At 40.3% G+C, this 20,208-nt stretch overlaps 1 protein-coding gene across 1 annotated transcript in view; it reads right to left on the reverse strand.

Moving 5' to 3' along the window:
- The window catches only part of P4HA3 (prolyl 4-hydroxylase subunit alpha 3), a 156,210-nt gene that overhangs the window by 41,703 nt on the left and 94,299 nt on the right, over nucleotides 1-20,208 (reverse strand). Inside the window, exon 5 of the mRNA XM_053708742.1 lies at nucleotides 4,777-4,828. Within this exon, the coding sequence (XP_053564717.1) occupies nucleotides 4,777-4,828 (52 nt within the window). The remainder of the gene's footprint in view (nucleotides 1-4,776; nucleotides 4,829-20,208) is intronic.

A 20,208-nucleotide genomic window follows, 5' to 3' on the forward strand; every position in this document is an offset into this window, starting at 1 on the left:
CAATGTCGTCGCAACCTACCTACAATTATTAACCCCTAATCTGCCGCCCCCAACGTCGCCGCCACTATAATAAAGTTATTAACCCCTAAACCTAAGTCTAACCCTAACCATAACTTACCCTAACTTAAATATAATTTAAATAAATCTAAATAAAAATACTATTATTAAATAAATTAATCCTATTTAAAACTAAATACTTACCTATAAAATAAACCCTAACATAGCTACAATATAACTAATAGTTACATTGTAGCTAGCTTAGGGTTTATTTTTATTTTACAGGCAACTTTGTATTTATTTTAACTAGGTACAATAGTTATTAAATAGTTATTAACTATTTAATAACTTTCTAGTTAAAATAAATACAAATATACCTGTAAAATAAATCCTAACCTAAGTTACAATTACACCTAACACTACACTATCATTAAATAAATTACCTAAATTAACTACAATTAATTACAATTAAATTAAATAAACTAAATCACGAAAAAAAACCCCACTAAATTACAGAAAAAAATAGAATAATTCCAATTTTATAAAACTAATTACACCTAATCTAATCCCCCTAATAAAATAAAAAAGACCCCCAAAATAATAAAAATCCCTACCCTATACTAAATTACAAATAGCCCTTAAAAGGGCTTTTTGCGGGGCATTGCCCCAAAGTAATCAGCTCTTTTACCTGCAAATAAAAAGACAATACCCCCGCCAACATTACAACCCACCACCCACACACCCAACCCTACTCTAAAATCCACCCAATTCCCCCTTAATAAAACCTAACACTACCCCCTTGAAGATCACCCTACCTTGAGATGTCTTCACCCAACCGGGCAGAAGTGGTCCTCCAGACGGTCCGAAGTCTTCATCCTATCCGAGCAGAAGAGGTCCTCCAGATGGCCAGAAGTCTTCATCCAGGCAGCATCTTCTATCTTCATCCATCCGGAGCAGGTCCATCTTCAAGACATCCGACGCGGAGCATCCTCTTCTTCCGACAACTAACACTAAATGACGCAGTGACGTGCAAGGACGTCAGAGGATGGTGAGGCAGTGGCTAGGATACGACTTCATTCTTTAGATATCCTTTGTTGAAGAAATAGCAATGCACATGGGTGAGCCAATCACATGAGGTATCTATGTGCAGCCACCAATCAGCAGCTACTGAGCATATTTAGATATGATTTTCAACAAAGGACATCAAAAGAATAAAGAAAATTAGATATTAGATGTAAATTGGAAAGTTATTTAAATTTGCATATGGGTTTCATATGGGTTTCATGTCCCTTTAAATGGTGTCTTGGAAAACTGGTCAACTTAGTAAACATCTGATTTTAGTCTAAAAGGATTGTAACAGAAACACTTGCCAGATAACACAATGCTTGCTCTGATTATGAGATCTAGAAATCCATGCCCATTAAAATATGTTTAAAACATACATTTTACTTTAATGCTGCAAATTATGCTTATAGATTCTTTCATTACATAAGGGATGAGAGTCAGAGGGGGAGGAAGAGAGACAGAGAGAGAAAGAGACCATGGGGGAGAACAACACATAAGGAGAGAGATGGGTAGATAGAGAGAGACACACACACACACACACACAAGGGGGGGGGGGGGACCACTGCATTTTAAAGTAATAAAACAGCAGAGCTACAGAGAGTTCAGAAAATTAGTCTATAATTTAGTGTGAAGTACAGAGGCAAGCTGCTAAGTTAGTGGGTGTAAAGTTTGAGTAAACAAAATACAAAAACGACCCTGCTATAAAAGAGTAAACAAACACTAAACCACATTCATTAAATGATCATTTTAACTAACAGAATCTTTCAGTAAAATCTTACTTTAATAAGATGTGGCTGAAACAGTGCTCTCTGTGCCTCTCTCCTGCTCTGTAAGGATTCAGGAAGTGACAGTGGCACATTCCACTGCACTTAGAGGGGAAGAACAGAACTCTCTTTTTCACTTTAGCAAAGCTAGCAGGTTCACAGGACAGCAACAAAATATATGAAAGTTGTTTTTTTGCGTTTTTGTTTTGTTTTATATGATTTAACATCCAGCCCCAACCCTATGTTCCACTTACTAATGCCTCTCACTGGATTGGTTCAGCCCAAATAGGACTGCCTCAAATAAGCAGTTAATGAGCCATTCAATGATCTTAACCACTTGCATCCAGTAGATGGCGCAGCATGTTGTGTAATGGTGGGCAGACCTGATTGTGCCTCTTCATTGCACAACATATAGCTGTGAGAAAAAAAAATGCTGGGGGAAAAAATTTACAATTTTTTTTTTAAAGCCAATAAAAAAAATATATTTTTGCCCATATGAGAGGTGAAGCACTGCCTCACCTGCCTCTAGTGACTGCACATCACTGAAATGACGGTACCTTTAAGTGACGTCATCCAAGATTGCGTCCCTTTAATTCCGATTGGCTGATAGAATTCTATCAGCCAACCGGAATTAAGGTAGAAAAAATCCTATTGGCTGATCCAATCAGCCAATAGGATTGAGCTTGCATTCTATTGGCTGATTGGATCAGCCAATAGAATGTGAGCTCAATCCTATTGGCTGATTGGATCAGCCAATAGGATTTTTTCTACCTTAATTCCGATTGGCTGATAGAATTCTATCAGCCAATCGGAATTGAAGGGACGCCATCTTGGATGATATCACTTAAAGGTACCGTCATTTAGTGTTAGTCGTCGGAAGAAGAGGATGTTCCGCGTTGGATATCTTGAAGATGGACCCGCTCCGCTACGGATGGATGAAGATAGAAGATGCCGTCTGGATGAAGACTTCTGGCCATCTGGAGGACCTCTTCTACCCGGATAGGATGAAGACTTTGGACCATCTGGAGGACCACTTCTGCCCGGTTGGGTGAAAATGTCTCAAGGTAGGGTGATCTTCAAGGGGGTAGTGTTAGGTTTTATTAAGGGGGGATTGGGTGTGTTTTAGAGTAGGGTTGGGTGTGTGGGTTGTGGGTTTTAATGTTGGGGGGGTATTGTCTTTTTTTTTTACAGGTAAAAGAGCTGATTACTTTGGGGCAATGCCTCGCAAAAAGCCCTTTTAAGGGCTATTTGTAATTTAGTATAGGGTAGGGATTTTTATTATTTTGGGGGGCTTTTTTATTTTATTAGGGGGATTAGATTAGGTGTAATTAGTTTTAAAAATGTTTAATTTTTTATTTTTTATTTGTTTTTTTTTTCCGTAATTTAGTTTATTTAATTTAATTGTAATTAATTGTAGTTAATTTAGGTAATTTATTTAATGATAGTGTAGTGTTAGGTGTAATTGTAATTTAGGTTAGGATTTATTTTACAGGTATATTTGTATTTATTTTAACTATGAAGTTATTAAATAGTTAATAACTATTTAATAACTATTCTACCTAATTAAAATAAATACAAAGTTGCCTGTAAAATAAATATAAACCATAAGCTAGATACAAATGTAACTATTAGTTATATTGTAGCTAGCTTAGGGTTTATTTTATAGGTAAGTATTTAGTTTTAAATAGGAATAATTTAGTTAATTGTAGTAATTTTATTTAGATTATTTTAAATTATATTTAAGTTAGGGGGGTGTTAGGGTTAGACTTAGGTTTAGGGGTTAATACATTTAATATAGTTGCGGCCATATTGGGGCGACAGATTAGGGGTTAATAAATGTAGGTAGGTGGCGGCGATGTTAGGGATGGCAGATTAGGGGTTAATAAAATTTAACTAATGTTTGCTTAGGGGTTAATAGGTAGTTTATGGGTGTTAGTGTACTTTGTAGCACTTTAGTTAAGAGTTTTATGTTACGGCGTTAGCCCATAAAACTCTTAACTACTGACTTTAAAATGCAGTAGGAGTCTGGACAGGAGAGGGTCTACCGCTCACTTTTTCCAAGACTTATAATACCGGTGTTAGGCAAATCCCATTAAAAAGATAGGATACGCCATTTACGTAAGTGGATTTGCGGTATGCTCGAGTCGCGGAAGAAAAGAGAGCAGTACACCTGTACCTGCCAGACTCGTTATACCAGCGGGCATTAAAAAGCAGTGTTGGGACCTCTCAACGCTGCTTTTTAAGGCTAACGCAAGACTCGTAATCTAGGCGAAAGCGAGTTATCTACAGACACCATATCCCTTTAATGAAGCCTGAGAAGTGCATGAGAAATAGTTCCAAAGATACAGTACAATTTGCTTTTACAGGTTATTCAGTCAGCTGTTTGGTGGTTTTAAACAGTAATTTCTCTTGGATGTCATTAAGGTAATTTTCTGTCATGATTCTGATAGAGCAGGCAATTTTAAACAACTTTCTAATTTACTTCTATTATCAATTTTTCTTTGCTCTCTTGGTATCTTTTGTCGAAAAAAGCTCAGGAGCGTGCACGTGCAGTTTTGCAAGGATGTTATCTTTGACAAGAGCACTAGATGGCAGCACTATTTCATATCACGTAGTGCTCCAGACACCTAGGGATCTCTTCAACAAAGAATACCATTGGAACAAAGCACATTTTATAAAATTGAAGTAAATTGGAAAGTTTTTTTTTAAATTGTATTCTATCTCTCTCAATCACAAAACAAACATTTTGGGTTTCATATCAATTTAATACGTAAAAACCAAGTGCAACTTTATTAAGTGTATTTCATGCTATTTGTAGAGATCATAACACACTAATTTTATTCCTAATTAGACAGAACCAGTCATATCATCTTACTCTATCTAACATTCAATCACTTAGTTATATTCTCAACGTTTTGCATATTATATAACATAGCTTACAATCACATACCGTATAGCAGACACTCCCTGGAGAGATCTAAAGCGTGAGAAATATTTCCTGTCTGAAAGAAATTCACAAATTAAAATTCATGCTGACACTCAATATATAAATGTTTTTACTGTATGGGCTGCCAGAATATCTCTGGAACAGTGGTATACTTATTTTATATTTAAATGTTTATTTAGCTTGTTGTTTTTTTACAAAATCAATAGAGATTTAAATAAAAACAAAGATAATAAAAAGAAAAACACATGCTATTTAGTGTATTTCTACTAAAAAACAAATACCATTATATAGTAACTAGGAGACTGTATCAATGCTAACGGATAAAAGCACCACACTATAGGTGACCATAAATAATCTTACACGTTCTTGATAAAAAAATGAAGAAAAATAATATCCCATTCAAAAAACCTCCTAGCGAATATTATATGTCAACCATGAGTGTTGCTAGCAAGGATGGATTGGTCTACCAGGAGATGTCCCTGTGGGCTGCAGCAGCAGGGGCTGAACAGATACAGTTTAAGAATATTGTGCTGCTGGTGAGATCACCTCTGTTCTTTACTTTTCTGAGCTATATGTACTAAGATCACAAAGTATTTCCTTGTATGTTTTATTTCCTAGACCTTATATCATTTAGTAGCCCTCATTAGAATGGTTTCTAGGGTCTAGTCAAATCACACTATATTGAGTGTCTTCTCCAGATCACACTATATATAATAATTGTTACACTGTGAAAAGGAATCAAAGATAAAATTGGGTTGAAGAGTGCCTATAAAACAGCAAACTTTTTTTTTAATACAAACTAATATAATTTAATTCTGAAAAATAAAAATTGGGTGAATCACAGTATTCCAGTAATGTCCTTGAGAAAAATGGTGTGTGTGCATTCTACAAACTCAACGTAAACTAGAGATGTTTTTTACAATTTTCTAGGACTGCTGGAAAAGCCAAAAAAAACATAATTTATGCTTACCTGATAAATTTATTTCTCTTGTAGTGTATCCAGTCCACGGATCATCCATTACTTGTGGGATATTCTCCTTCCCAACAGGAAGTTGCAAGAGGATCACCCACAGCAGAGCTGCTATATAGCTCCTCCCCTAACTGTCATATCCAGTCATTCGACCGAAAACAAACAGAGAAAGGAGAAACCATAGGGTGCAGTGGTGACTGTAGTTTAATTAAAATTTAGACCTGCCTTAAAAGGACAGGGCGGGCCGTGGACTGGATACACTACAAGAGAAATAAATTTATCAGGTAAGCATAAATTATGTTTTCTCTTGTTAAGTGTATCCAGTCCACGGATCATCCATTACTTGTGGGATACCAATACCAAAGCTAAAGTACACGGATGATGGGAGGGACAAGGCAAGATTAAGCGGAAGGAACCACTGCCTGAAGAACCTTTCTCCCAAACACAGCCTCCGAAGAAGCAAAAGTATCAAATTTGTAAAATTTTGAAAAAGTGTGAAGCGAAGACCAAGTCGCAGCCTTGCAAATCTGTTCAACAGAGGCCTCATTTTTGAAGGCCCAGGTGGAAGCCACAGCTCTAGTAGAATGAGCTGTAATCCTTTCAGGGGGCTGCTGTCCAGCAGTCTCATAGGCTAGGCGTATTACGCTCCGAAGCCAAAAGGAAAGAGAGGTTGCCGAAGCTTTTTGACCTCTCCTCTGTCCAGAGTAAACGACAAACAGGGAAGATGTTTGACGAAAATCTTTAGTAGCTTGTAAGTAAAACTTCAAGGCACGGACCTCGTCCAGATTATGTAAAAGACGTTCCTTCTTTGAAGAAGGATTAGGGCACAACGATGGAACAACAATCTCTTGATTGATATTCTTGTTAGAAACCACCTTAGGTAAAAACCCAGGTTTGGTACGCAGAACTACCTTATCTGCATGAAAAATCAGATAAGGAGAATCACATTGTAAGGCAGATAGCTCAGAGACTCTCCGAGCCGAGGAAATAGCCATCAAAAACAGAACTTTCCAAGATAAAAGTTTAATATCAATGGAATGAAGGGGTTCAAACGGAACTCCTTGAAGAACCTTAAGAACCAAGTTTAAGCTCCACGGGGGGGCAACAGGTTTAAACACAGGCTTAATTCTAACCAAAACCTGGCAAAATGCCTGGACGTCTGGAACCTCTGCCAGACGCTTGTGCAAAAGAATAGACAGAGCAGAAATCTGTCCCTTTAAGGAACTAGCTGATAATCCTTTGTCCAAGCCCTCTTGGAGAAAAGACAATATTCTAGGAATCCTAACCTTACTCCATGAGTAATTCTTGGATTCACACCAATAAAGATATTTACTCCATATCTTGTGGTAGATTTTCCTGGTAACAGGCTTTCGTGCCTGTATTAAAGTATCAATGACTGACTCAGAGAAGCCACGCTTTGATAGAATCAAGCGTTCAATCTCCATGCAGTCAGTCTCAGAGAAATTAGATTTGGATGATTGAAAGGACCTTGTATCAGAAGGTCCTGTCTTAGAGGCAGAGTCCATGGTGGAAAGGATGACATGTCCACTAGGTCTGCATACCAAGTCCTGCGTGGCCACGCAGGTGCTATCAGAATCACTGATGCTCTCTCCTGTTTGATTTTGGCAATCAGTCGAGGGAGCAGAGGAAATGGTGGAAACACATAAGCCAGGTTGAAGAACCAAGGCGCTGCTAGAGCATCTATCAGCGTCGCTTCTGGGTCCCTGGACCTGGATCCGTAACAAGGAAGCTTGGCGTTCTGGCGAGACGCCATGAGATCCAACTCTGATTTGCCCCAACGATGAATAGACTGAGCAAACACCTCCGGATGGAGTTCCCACTCCCCCGGATGGAAAGTCTGACGACTTAGAAAATCCGCCTCCCAGTTCTCCACGCCTGGGATATGGATTGCTGACAGGTGGCAAGAGTGGTACTCTGCCCAGCGAATTATTTTTGAGACTTCTAACATCGCTAGGGAACTCCTGGTTCCCCCTTGATGGTTGATGTAAGCCACAGTCGTGATGTTGTCCGACTGAAATCTGATGAACCTCAGTGTTGCTAACTGAGGCCAAGCCAGAAGAGCATTGAATATCACTCTTAACTCCAGAATATTTATTGGAAGGAGTTTCTCCTCCTGAGTCCACGATCCCTGTGCCTTCAGGGAATTCCAGACTGCACCCCAACCTAGAAGGCTGGCATCTGTTGTTACAATTGTCCAATCTGGCCTGCGAAAGGTCATACCCTTGGACAGGTGTACCCGAGACAACCACCAGAGAAGAGAATCTCTGGTCTCTTGATCCAGATTTAGCAGAGGGGACAAATCTGTGTAATCCCCATTCCACTGACTCAGCATGCATAATTGCAGCGGTCTGAGATAAAGGCGCGCAAATGGCACTATGTCCATTGCCGCTACCATTAAGCCGATTACCTCCATACATTGAGTTACCGAAGGGCGCGGAATGGAGTGAAGAACACGGCAAGCATTTAGAAGTTTTGATAACCTGGACTCCGTCAGGTAAATTTTCATTTCTACAGAATCTATAAGAGTCCCTAAGAAGGAGACTCTTGTGAGTGGGGATAGAGAACTCTTTTCCTCGTTCACTTTCCACCCGTGCAACCTCAGAAATGCCAGAACTATCTCTGTATGAGACTTGGCAACTTGAAAGCTTGACGCCTGTATCAGGATGTCGTCTAGATACGGAGCCACCGCTATGCCTCGCGGTCTTAGAACCGCCAGAAGTGAGCCCAGAACCTTTGTAAAGATTCTCGGGGCTGTAGCCAACCCGAAGGGAAGAGCTACAAATTGGTAATGCCTGTCTAGAAAGGCAAACCTTAGAAACCGATGATGATCCTTGTGAATCGGTATGTGAAGGTAGGCATCCTTTAAGTCCACTGTGGTCATGTACTGACCTTCTTGGGTCATGGGTAGGATGGTCCGAATAGTTTCCATTTTGAAAGATGGAACTCTGAGGAATTTGTTTAAGATCTTTAGATCCAAAATTGGTCTGAAGGTTCCCTCTTTTTTGGGAACCACAAACAGATTCGACTAAAAACCCTGTCCTTGTTCCGTCCGCGGAACTGGATGGATCACTCCCATAACTAGGAGGTCTTGCACACAGTGTAGGAATGCCTCTTTCTTTATCTGATTTGCAGATAGCCTTGAAAGATGAAATCTCCCTTGTGGAGGGGAAGCTTTGAAGTCCAGAAGATATCCCTGAGATATGATCTCCAACGCCCAGGGATCCTGAACATCTCTTGCCCACGCCTGGGCGAAGAGAGAAAGTCTGCCCCCTACTAGATCCGTCACCGGATAGGGGGCCGTTCTTTCATGCTGTCTTAGAGGCAGCAGCAGGCTTTCTGGCCTGCTTGCCTTTGTTCCAGGACTGGTTAGGTTTCCAGGCCTGCTTAGATTGAGCAAAAGTTCCCTCTTGTTTTGAAGCGGAGGAAGTTGATGCTGCACCTGCCTTGAAGTTTCGAAAGGCACGAAAATTAGACTGTTTGGCCTTTGCTTTGGCCCTGTCCTGAGGAAGGGTGTGACCCTTACCTCCAGTAATGTCAGCAATAATTTCCTTCAAACCAGGCCCGAATAAGGTCTGCCCCTTGAAAGGAATGTTGAGTAATTTAGACTTCGAAGTCACGTCAGCTGACCAGGATTTAAGTCATATCGCCCTACGCGCCTGGATGGCGAATCCGGAATTCTTAGCCGTTAGTTTAGTCAAATGAACAATGGCATCAGAAACAAATGAGTTAGCTAGCTTAAGTGTTCTAAGCTTGTCAATAATTTCAGTCAATGGAGCTGTATGGATGGCCTTTTCCAGGGCCTCAAACCAGAATGCCGCCGCGGCCGTGACAGGCGCAATGCATGCAAGGGGCTGTAAAATAAAACCTTGTTGAATAAACATTTTCTTAAGGTAACACTCCAATTTTTTATCCATTGGATCTGAAAAAGCACAACTGTCCTCAACCGGGATAGTGGTACGCTTTGCTAAAGTAGAAACTGCTCCCTCCACCTTAGGGACCGTCTGCCATAAGTCCCGTGTAGTGGCGTCTATTGGAAACATTTTTCTAAATATAGGAGGTGGGGAAAAAGGCACACCCGGTCTATCCCACTCCTTGCTAATAATTTCTGTAAGCCTTTTAGGTATAGGAAAAACATCAGTACACACCGGTACCGCATAGTATTTATCCAGCCTACACAATTTCTCTGGTACTGCAACTGTGTTACAGTCATTCAGAGCAGCTAATACCTCCCCAAGCAACACACGGAGGTTCTCAAGCTTAAATTTAAAATTAGAAATCTCTGAATCAGGTTTCCCCGAATCAGAGATGTCACCCACAGACTGAAGCTCTCCGTCCTCATGATCTGCATATTGTGACGCAGTATCAGACATGGCCCTTACAGCATCTGCGCGCTCTGTATTTCTCCTAACCCCAGAGCAATCGCGCTTGCCTCTTAATTCAGGCAACCTGGATAATACCTCTGACAGGGTATTATTCATGATTGCAGCCATGTCCTGCAAGGTAATCGCTATGGGCGTCCCTGATGTAATTGGCGCCATATTAGCGTGCATCCCCTGAGCGGGAGGCGAAGGGTCTGACACGTGGGGAGAGTTAGTCGGCATAACTTCCCCCTCGTCAGAATCTTCTGGTGATTTTTCTTTTATAGTTAAAGACTGATCTTTACTGTTTAAGGTGAAATCAATACATTTAGTACACATTCTCCTATGGGGCTCCATCATGGCTTTCAAACGTAATGAATAAGTAGTTTCCTCTATGTCAGACATGTTTAAACAGACTAGCAATGAGACTAGCAAGCTTGGAAAACACTTTAAACAAGTTTACAAGCAATATAAAAAACGTTACTGCACCTTTAAGAAACACAAATTTTGTCAAAATTTGAAATAACAGTGAAAAAAGGCAGTTACACTAACAAAATTTTTACAGTGTATGTAACAAGTTAGCAGAGCATTGCACCCACTTGCAAATGGATGATTAACCCCTTAATACCCAAAACTGAATAATAAAAGACAAAAACGTTTTTTTTTTTTTTTTTTTTTTTAACAGTCACAACAACTGCCACAGTTCTATTGTGGCTTTTTACCTCCCTCAAAAACGACTTTGAAGCCTTTTGAGCCCTCCAGAGAAGTCCTGGAACATGCAGGAAGAAGCTGGATGTCTCTGTCAGTATTTTTATCTGCACAGAAAAGCACTAAAATAGGCCCTTCCCACTCATATTGCAACAGTGGAAAGCCTAAGGAAACTGTTTCTAGGCAGAATTCAAGCCAGCCATGTGGAAAAAAACTAGGCCCCAATAAGTTTTATCACCAAATACATATAAAAACGATTAAACATGCCAGCAAACGTTTTATATTAAATTTTTATAAGAGTATGTATCTCTATTAATAAGCCTGATACCAGTCGCTATCACTGCATTTAAGGCTTTACTTACATTACTTCGGTATCAGCAGCATTTTCTAGCAAATTCCATCCCTAGAAAAATATTAACTGCACATACCTTATTGCAGGAAAACCTGCACGCCATTCCCTCTCTGAAGTTACCTCACTCCTCAGAATATGTGAGAACAGCCATGGATCTTAGTTACTTCTGCTAAGATCATAGAAAACGCAGGCAGATTCTTCTTCTAAATACTGCCTGAGATAAACAGTACACTCCGGCACCATTTAAAAATAACAAACTTTTGATTGAAGAATAAACTAAGTATAAAACACCACACTCCTCTTACGACCTCCATCTTGGTTGAGGCTTGCAAGAGAATGACTGGATATGACAGTTAGGGGAGGAGCTATATAGCAGCTCTGCTGTGGGTGATCCTCTTGCAACTTCCTGTTGGGAAGGAGAATATCCCACAAGTAATGGATGATCCGTGGACTGGATACACTTAACAAGAGAAATATATATATATTCAACATTCTCAAATTAAAATATCAGTTGATAAATTTCAATCATCAAACAGGCTTTTTTTAAACCAAATATTTAGATAAATATTTAAAGCAGGAATGGCATGAAAATAAAATGTTAAAGGGACAGTCAAGTCAAAATTAAACTGATTCCGATAGGGCATGCAATTTTAAACAACTTTCCAATTTACTTTTATCATCAAATTTGCTTTGTTCTCTTGGTATTTTTGTTGAAAGATAAACCAAGGTAGGCTTGAAGGCTGCCACTTATCTAGTGCATTTTGACAATTTTTTTACAGTTAGACAGCACTATTTAATGTATGCCATATATATAACAGTGTGCTCACTCCCATGGAGTTATTTATGAGTCAGCACTGCCTGGCTAAAATGCAAGTCTGACAAAAGAACTGAAATAAGGGGGCAGTCTGCAGAGAATTAGATACATGGTAATCACAGGGGTAAAAAGTATCTATACTATAATTGCGTTTGCAATGTCCGTCGCCGTCGGCAGTGGCGCACGCATCCTCAATTGAATGTTAGCACCCTGCCATTTTCGGAATCCACTGGGATGCAGTGAAGGCAAATGGAGCATTACCAAAAAAAAAAAACACCGCCCACACGAAGTATAACAAAAAAAAACTTGAACCTCCCACACAAAGTATTAACACATACACCGCAAACCCACACATCGCAAAATAATAACGTAATTAACCGCTTAATCCCTTAACCGTCAGCCACCCACATCGCAATAAACCTAATTACCCTATTAACCACTAAACCGCAAAACCCCCACACCTCAATAAACCTAATGACCCTGTTAACCCCTAAACCGCAAACCCCCCACATCGCAATAAACATAATTAACCTATTGACCCCTAAACCGCAAACCCCCCACATCGCAATAAACCTATTTACCCTATTAACCCATAATCCGCAAAACCCCCACATCGCAATAAACCTAATTAACCTATTGACCCCTTAAACCGCCAAAACCCACAACGCAAATAACTAATTAAATTACTAAGCCCCCTAACCTAACACCCCCTAAATTAACACAAATTACATAAACTAAAAAATACTAAAGTTACAAAAAATAAAAAAGCTAAGATTACAAAAAATAAAAAAGCTAACATTACAGAACATAAAAAAAAACAAATTACCAAAGTTTACAAAATGAAACCTAATCCCCATGAAATAAAAAAGCCCCCCAAAATAATAAGACCCCCTACTCTAAGAATAAACTACCAGTAGCCCTTAAAAGGGCTTTTTGCAGGGCATTGCCCCAAAATAAACAGCTCTTTTACATTAAAAATACACAAAGTCCCCTCTAACCAGGGGCATATTTAGGTTTTGTGCTGCCCTAGGCGCTCAAAATTCTGCTGCCCCCCCCCCCCCTCACCCCACCCCAGGTATAAGGCCTTTTTTAGACATAATATTTTTGGGGCAGGGTGTAAAAAATAAAAAAAAATAATGTCTTTTTAAGTAGATATTCACTAGGGCTTGCATTCACTCTGGTCACACACACACATATATATATATATATATATATATATATATATATATATATATATAAAGACATTATTTTGCAAGTCAGATGATTAAAGTGTTTATATCAGAAAAAAATATCCTTCACTGTATGATAGTTTATCAGTAGGTAGTTGTTTGACCTTAAACATCTTCTTTGATGATTGACAGTTATTTAAGCAAAATATCTGCTTGGATAAATATGTAATGAATATACAAACTGTCCTTTAAAAATACTTAAAAAATACAACAGTAGTTATGATAGGTTTAGGAATTGTATCCTAGGGGATAAAGTCACATGATACAATCATAATAAAGTATATACTTGTATTGTTTCTGAATGTATTAAATGCATACAACATATTTTCAGTTGTGTTTTAAGTCACATAGTTGTATAGATTCAGCAATAAATACTTATTCTTTGCATGTATGACAGATAGACAAACAGTAAATGTACAAGTATTTAGTGACTAATCCGTTTAGTATTTTAATGCCCAATGAAGATATATTGAAGGGAGAAAGGCATATGCTGTTTCACAGTGGTCACGTTGTAGTGCACACTGCACTGTGTAGTCTGTGTGAGTCTCAATCACGCGGTGGAGCCAGGAAGAATACCGCATTCCCTCTCAGTCCAGGCCAGGCTGCGCAAGTGAGCTCCGCCTCCACTGTCACCACGTCATGCGCACCCACATACAATCCCATAGGATAGCAATAGCCGGGCTAGCCATTTAAGTCATTACTAATTGGTTGATTTAGCCACCCAGCCCTGATTTCAGTAGAGTGGCCCTAGGGACTCAAAATTCTGCTGCCCCTTAAAAATCTGCTGCCCTAGGCACCGGCCTTGTTGGCCTATGCCTTAATACGCCCCTGCCTCTAACAGTAAAAACCCCCACCCACCAAACCCCCCAAAATAAAAAACCTAACACTAAAAAACCTAAACTATCCATTGCCCTGAAAATGGCATTTGTTGGGCATTGCCCTTAAAAGGGCATTTAGCACTTTTACAACATGCCCACCCTAATCTAAATAAAAAAATAATTTAAAAAAACCCACAAAAAAAACCCAGGTTGGTACTCACCGTTCCTGAAGTCCGGTGGAGAAATTCCTGTCCCATACAATGAAGTCTTCTTCCAAGCGGCAACCTCTTCTTTCTTCTTCCAGGAACATGCAGCGCGGAGTGGAGGGTGGAGCTGAAGAGCAGTAGATATATGTGTATTCTGCAGTTCCGTTAACTTGCAGCATCCGGCTAATTTCGGAGCCGTATTAATTTCTGTGAAAGTGCAACACACTAAGATCAGTGTAAATCCAGACAAGATAAAATCCAGCTCCATAAAAAAGCCAAATGTAGCGAGTGGCTGCTTTCTTCTGCATTTGGCAGTTAACAAAACTCCTGAATGCACATGTCTAGAATTCAGGAAGTTCAGCCCCTGTGTAGTCTGCACTATAATTTCTCTCCAAGCTGGGAACGTTTTTTCATCAGGCCCTATGTGAGAAATACTTTGTTATAAAGCTGATATAATCGCACACATATTTTAACATATGTTTCAGAGACAGTTCGTATTGTTACCTTACACGCTTCTAGCATACACATATGGCTTCATTATAGCCTCATTAAACTCTATCCTGTATGGGAAAGAGAACATATAAAATCGTTTTGAATTAAAAATGTTACGATAAAACTATTTGGGCTAGATTACAAGTGGAGCTCTAATTTATCAAGCCCCCGCAACGGGCAAATTCGCCTGTTTACAGGCACGCAATAAATAACTAGCCATTACAAGTGGCTGGTTATTGCTGCCTGGAGCTTGTGATAACAATTAACACTAAAAACAAACCCAGAGATCAGACCTTTGGTTAATTAGGGTTAAATTTAAATGTCACCCAATTGTCCCCAAAATAACATGAGGTCCCTTTTTTAAAAAAAAGAAAAGTAGCATTTTTTTAACAGTTAACCAGAGCTCTGAAGTTGCCCTATCCAGACGAGCATTACATTTGATTGTGCTCAAGCAAATATTTTTACTTTTGACTTGTAATACGCACAATACTTCCGACATGAGCAAAGACCCGCGATAAACCCCTTATTGCCCGTGTGCAACATCGCACCACTAATCTAGCCCTAAATGTTCATTTTACAGTTTTAAATTGCATGATTTTATTTTAATCTCCTATAGCACTGCAGAAACAGTGGCACATTATAATATATAAACAAACAAATAGATAAATCAATACATAATATTATAAAGATGGCCGATTGCGTAAGGGCTATAAAACTGTCTTTTCATCAGTCTCACTGCGCTCTCAGGGATTTCTTCATTTGGCTACAGAGCAAGAATGAAGTTAAAAGCAGGAAATTATTTTCACAGCACAAACCTCCTGGGTTCATTTATTCCTCACAGAAACGTTCTGGCCTATAGCCAGCTTAATGCTGCGGTTACAGAGAGAAACAGAGACGATATAGGAAAGATTTCATCCTCAGACGTTCATATAGAAATGCTGATTCCATGCTGAATCCAGTGAAATATTCTTTGGACTTAAATTATCGTCCAACCTCTTTAATTAAATAATTCTTCTTGGCTAAAATGTATATACTGTATACACAGGGGTGGACAAGCATTTATACTTAGGAGCCAGCTAGAATTTTTTAGAAACAATATCTACAGAAAAACTAAATTATGTAAAACTCTCATAAGGAAATATTTCTTATCATTAATAAGTGTAGCAAGAATAACAGAAGGGTGAAAGAGCAAAGACCTTGATGTAAATTAGAGGATTTTTATTAAATTTAGCTACAATCTTTTTTGATAGTTTTGTTAATAAAAAAAAGAACAATAGAAGCAGTGAATATGATTTGAAGTTTTAGAGAAACAATTTAAGTTTTCTTCTGCAGAAGTGATTCTTTACATAAAGGTTTGAGTTGGCTTTCAACAAAAGTGATTGCTCACATGCACAGTATGGGGATTTATGAATTACTGAGATATGATTAAAGCTATTTTGATAATCATCTAGCCCAAACTATAAACTTAATCTAATCTTTAACCCTAGCCCAAACCCTAACCCTATTCATAAACTTAACCCTAGCCCAAACCCTAACCCTAGCTGTAACGGACCAGTCAACAAATGCAAGATAACAATACAATGCAATAGCACTTAGTCTGAACTTCAAATGAGTAGTAGATTTTTTTCTGACAATTTTAAAAGATATGTCTTTTTCCACTCCTCCTGTACCATGTGACAGCCATCAGCCAATCACAAATGCATACACGTACCATGTGGCAGCCATCAGCCATTCACAAAAGCATACACACTTATTCTTGCTCATGCTCAGTAGGAGCTGGTGACTCAAAAAGTTTAAATATAAAAAGACTGTGCACATTTAGTTAATGGAAGTAAATTGGAAAGTTGTTTAAAAACAGAATTTATGTTTACCTGATAAATTACTTTCTCCAACGGTGTGTCCGGTCCACGGCGTCATCCTTACTTGTGGGATATTCTCTTCCCCAACAGGAAATGGCAAAGAGCCCAGCAAAGCTGGTCACATGATCCCTCCTAGGCTCCGCCTACCCCAGTCATTCGACCGACGTTAAGGAGGAATATTTGCATAGGAGAAACCATATGGTACCGTGGTGACTGTAGTTAAAGAAAATAAATTATCAGACCTGATTAAAAAAACCAGGGCGGGCCGTGGACCGGACACACCGTTGGAGAAAGTAATTTATCAGGTAAACATAAATTCTGTTTTCTCCAACATAGGTGTGTCCGGTCCACGGCGTCATCCTTACTTGTGGGAACCAATACCAAAGCTTTAGGACACGGATGAAGGGAGGGAGCAAATCAGGTCACCTAAATGGAAGGCACCACGGCTTGCAAAACCTTTCTCCCAAAAATAGCCTCAGAAGAAGCAAAAGTATCAAACTTGTAAAATTTGGTAAAAGTGTGCAGTGAAGACCAAGTCGCTGCCCTACATATCTGATCAACAGAAGCCTCGTTCTTGAAGGCCCATGTGGAAGCCACAGCCCTAGTGGAATGAGCTGTGATTCTTTCGGGAGGCTGCCGTCCGGCAGTCTCGTAAGCCAATCTGATGATGCTTTTAATCCAAAAAGAGAGAGAGGTAGAAGTTGCTTTTTGACCTCTCCTTTTACCGGAATAAACAACAAACAAGGAAGATGTTTGTCTAAAATCCTTTGTAGCATCTAAATAGAATTTTAGAGCGCGAACAACATCCAAATTGTGCAACAAACGTTCCTTCTTTGAAACTGGTTTCGGACACAGAGAAGGTACGATAATCTCCTGGTTAATGTTTTTGTTAGAAACAACTTTTGGAAGAAAACCAGGTTTAGTACGTAAAACCACCTTATCTGCATGGAACACCAGATAAGGAGGAGAACACTGCAGAGCAGATAATTCTGAAACTCTTCTAGCAGAAGAAATTGCAACTAAAAACAAAACTTTCCAAGATAATAACTTAATATCAACGGAATGCAAGGGTTCAAACGGAACCCCCTGAAGAACTGAAAGAACTAAATTGAGACTCCAAGGAGGAGTCAAAGGTTTGTAAACAGGCTTAATTCTAACCAGAGCCTGAACAAAGGCTTGAACATCTGGCACAGCGGCCAGCTTTTTGTGAAGTAACACAGACAAGGCAGAAATCTGTCCCTTCAGGGAACTTGCAGATAATCCTTTTTCCAATCCTTCTTGAAGGAAGGATAGAATCCTAGGAATCTTAACCTTGTCCCAAGGGAATCCTTTAGATTCACACCAACAGATATATTTTTTCCAAATTTTGTGGTAAATCTTTCTAGTTACAGGCTTTCTGGCCTGAACAAGAGTATCGATAACAGAATCTGAGAATCCTCGCTTCGATAAGATCAAGCGTTCAATCTCCAAGCAGTCAGCTGGAGTGAAACCAGATTCGGATGTTCGAACGGACCCTGAACAAGAAGGTCTCGTCTCAAAGGTAGCTTCCAAGGAGGAGCCGATGACATATTCACCAGATCTGCGTACCAAGTCCTGCGTGGCCACGCAGGAGCTATCAAGATCACCTACGCCCTCTCCTGATTGATCCTGGCTACCAGCCTGGGGATGAGAGGAAACGGCGGGAACACATAAGCTAGTTTGAAGGTCCAAGGTGCTACTAGTGCATCCACTAGAGCCGCCTTGGGATCCCTGGATCTGGACCCGTAGCAAGGAACTTTGAAGTTCTGACGAGAGGCCATCAGATCCATGTCTGGAATGCCCCACAGCTGAGTGACTTGGGCAAAGATTTCCGGATGGAGTTCCCACTCCCCCGGATGCAATGTCTGACGACTCAGAAAATCCGCTTCCCAATTTTCCACTCCTGGGATGTGGATAGCAGACAGGTGGCAGGAGTGAGACTCCGCCCATAGAATGATTTTGGTCACTTCTTCCATCGCCAGGGAACTCCTTGTTCCCCCCTGATGGTTGATGTACGCAACAGTTGTCATGTTGTCTGATTGAAACCGTATGAACTTGGCCCTCGCTAGCTGAGGCCAAGCCTTGAGAGCATTGAATATCGCTCTCAGTTCCAGAATATTTATCGGTAGAAGAGATTCTTCCCGAGACCAAAGACCCTGAGCTTTCAGGGATCCCCAGACCGCGCCCCAGCCCATCAGACTGGCGTCGGTCGTGACAATGACCCACTCTGGTCTGCGGAATGTCATCCCTCGTGACAGGTTGTCCAGGGACAGCCACCAACGGAGTGAGTCTCTGGTCCTCTGATTTACTTGTATCTTCGGAGACAAGTCTGTATAGTCCCCATTCCACTGACTGAGCATGCACAGTTGTAATGGTCTTAGATGAATGCGTGCAAAAGGAACTATGTCCATTGCCGCTACCATCAACCCGATCACTTCCATGCACTGAGCTATGGAAGGAAGAGGAACGGAATGGAGTATCCGACAAGAGTCTAGAAGTTTTGTTTTTCTGGCCTCTGTCAGAAAAATCCTCATGTCTAAGGAGTCTATTATTGTTCCCAAGAAGGGAACCCTTGTTGACGGAGATAGAGAACTCTTTTCCACGTTCACTTTCCATCCGTGAGATCTGAGAAAGGCCAGGACAATGTCCGTGTGAGCCTTTGCTTGAGGAAGGGACGACGCTTGAATCAGAATGTCGTCCAAGTAAGGTACTACAGCAATGCCCCTTGGTCTTAGCACAGCTAGAAGGGACCCTAGTACCTTTGTGAAAATCCTTGGAACAGTGGCTAATCCGAAAGGAAGCGCCACGAACTGGTAATGTTTGTCCAGGAATGCGAACCTCAGGAACCGATGATGTTCCTTGTGGATAGGAATATGTAGATACGCATCCTTTAAATCCACCGTGGTCATGAATTGACCTTCCTGGATGGAAGGAAGAATAGTTCGAATGGTTTCCATCTTGAACGATGGAACCTTGAGAAACTTGTTTAAGATCTTGAGATCTAAGATTGGTCTGAACGTTCCCTCTTTTTTGGGAACTATAAACAGATTGGAGTAGAACCCCATCCCTTGTTCTCTTAATGGAACGGGATGAATCACTCCCATTTTTAACAGGTCTTCTACACAATGTAAGAATGCCTGTCTTTTTATGTGGTCTGAAGACAACTGAGACCTGTGGAACCTCCCCCTTGGGGGAAGTCCCTTGAATTCCAGAAGATAACCTTGGGAGACTATTTCTAGCGCCCAAGGATCCAGAACATCTCTTGCCCAAGCCTGAGCGAAGAGAGAGAGTCTGCCCCCCACCAGATCCGGTCCCGGATCGGGGGCCAACATTTCATGCTGTCTTGGTAGCAGTGGCAGGTTTCTTGGCCTGCTTTCCCTTGTTCCAGCCTTGCATTGGTCTCCAAGCTGGCTTGGCTTGAGAAGTATTACCCTCTTGCTTAGAGGACGTAGCACTTTGGGCTGGTCCGTTTCTACGAAAGGGACGAAAATTAGGTTTATTTTTTGCCTTGAAAGGCCGATCCTGAGGAAGGGCGTGGCCCTTACCCCCAGTGATATCCGAGATAATCTCTTTCAAGTCAGGGCCAAACA

The sequence above is a fragment of the Bombina bombina genome, chromosome 3, assembly GCF_027579735.1.
Source record: "Bombina bombina isolate aBomBom1 chromosome 3, aBomBom1.pri, whole genome shotgun sequence".
NCBI lineage: Eukaryota > Metazoa > Chordata > Amphibia > Anura > Bombinatoridae > Bombina > Bombina bombina.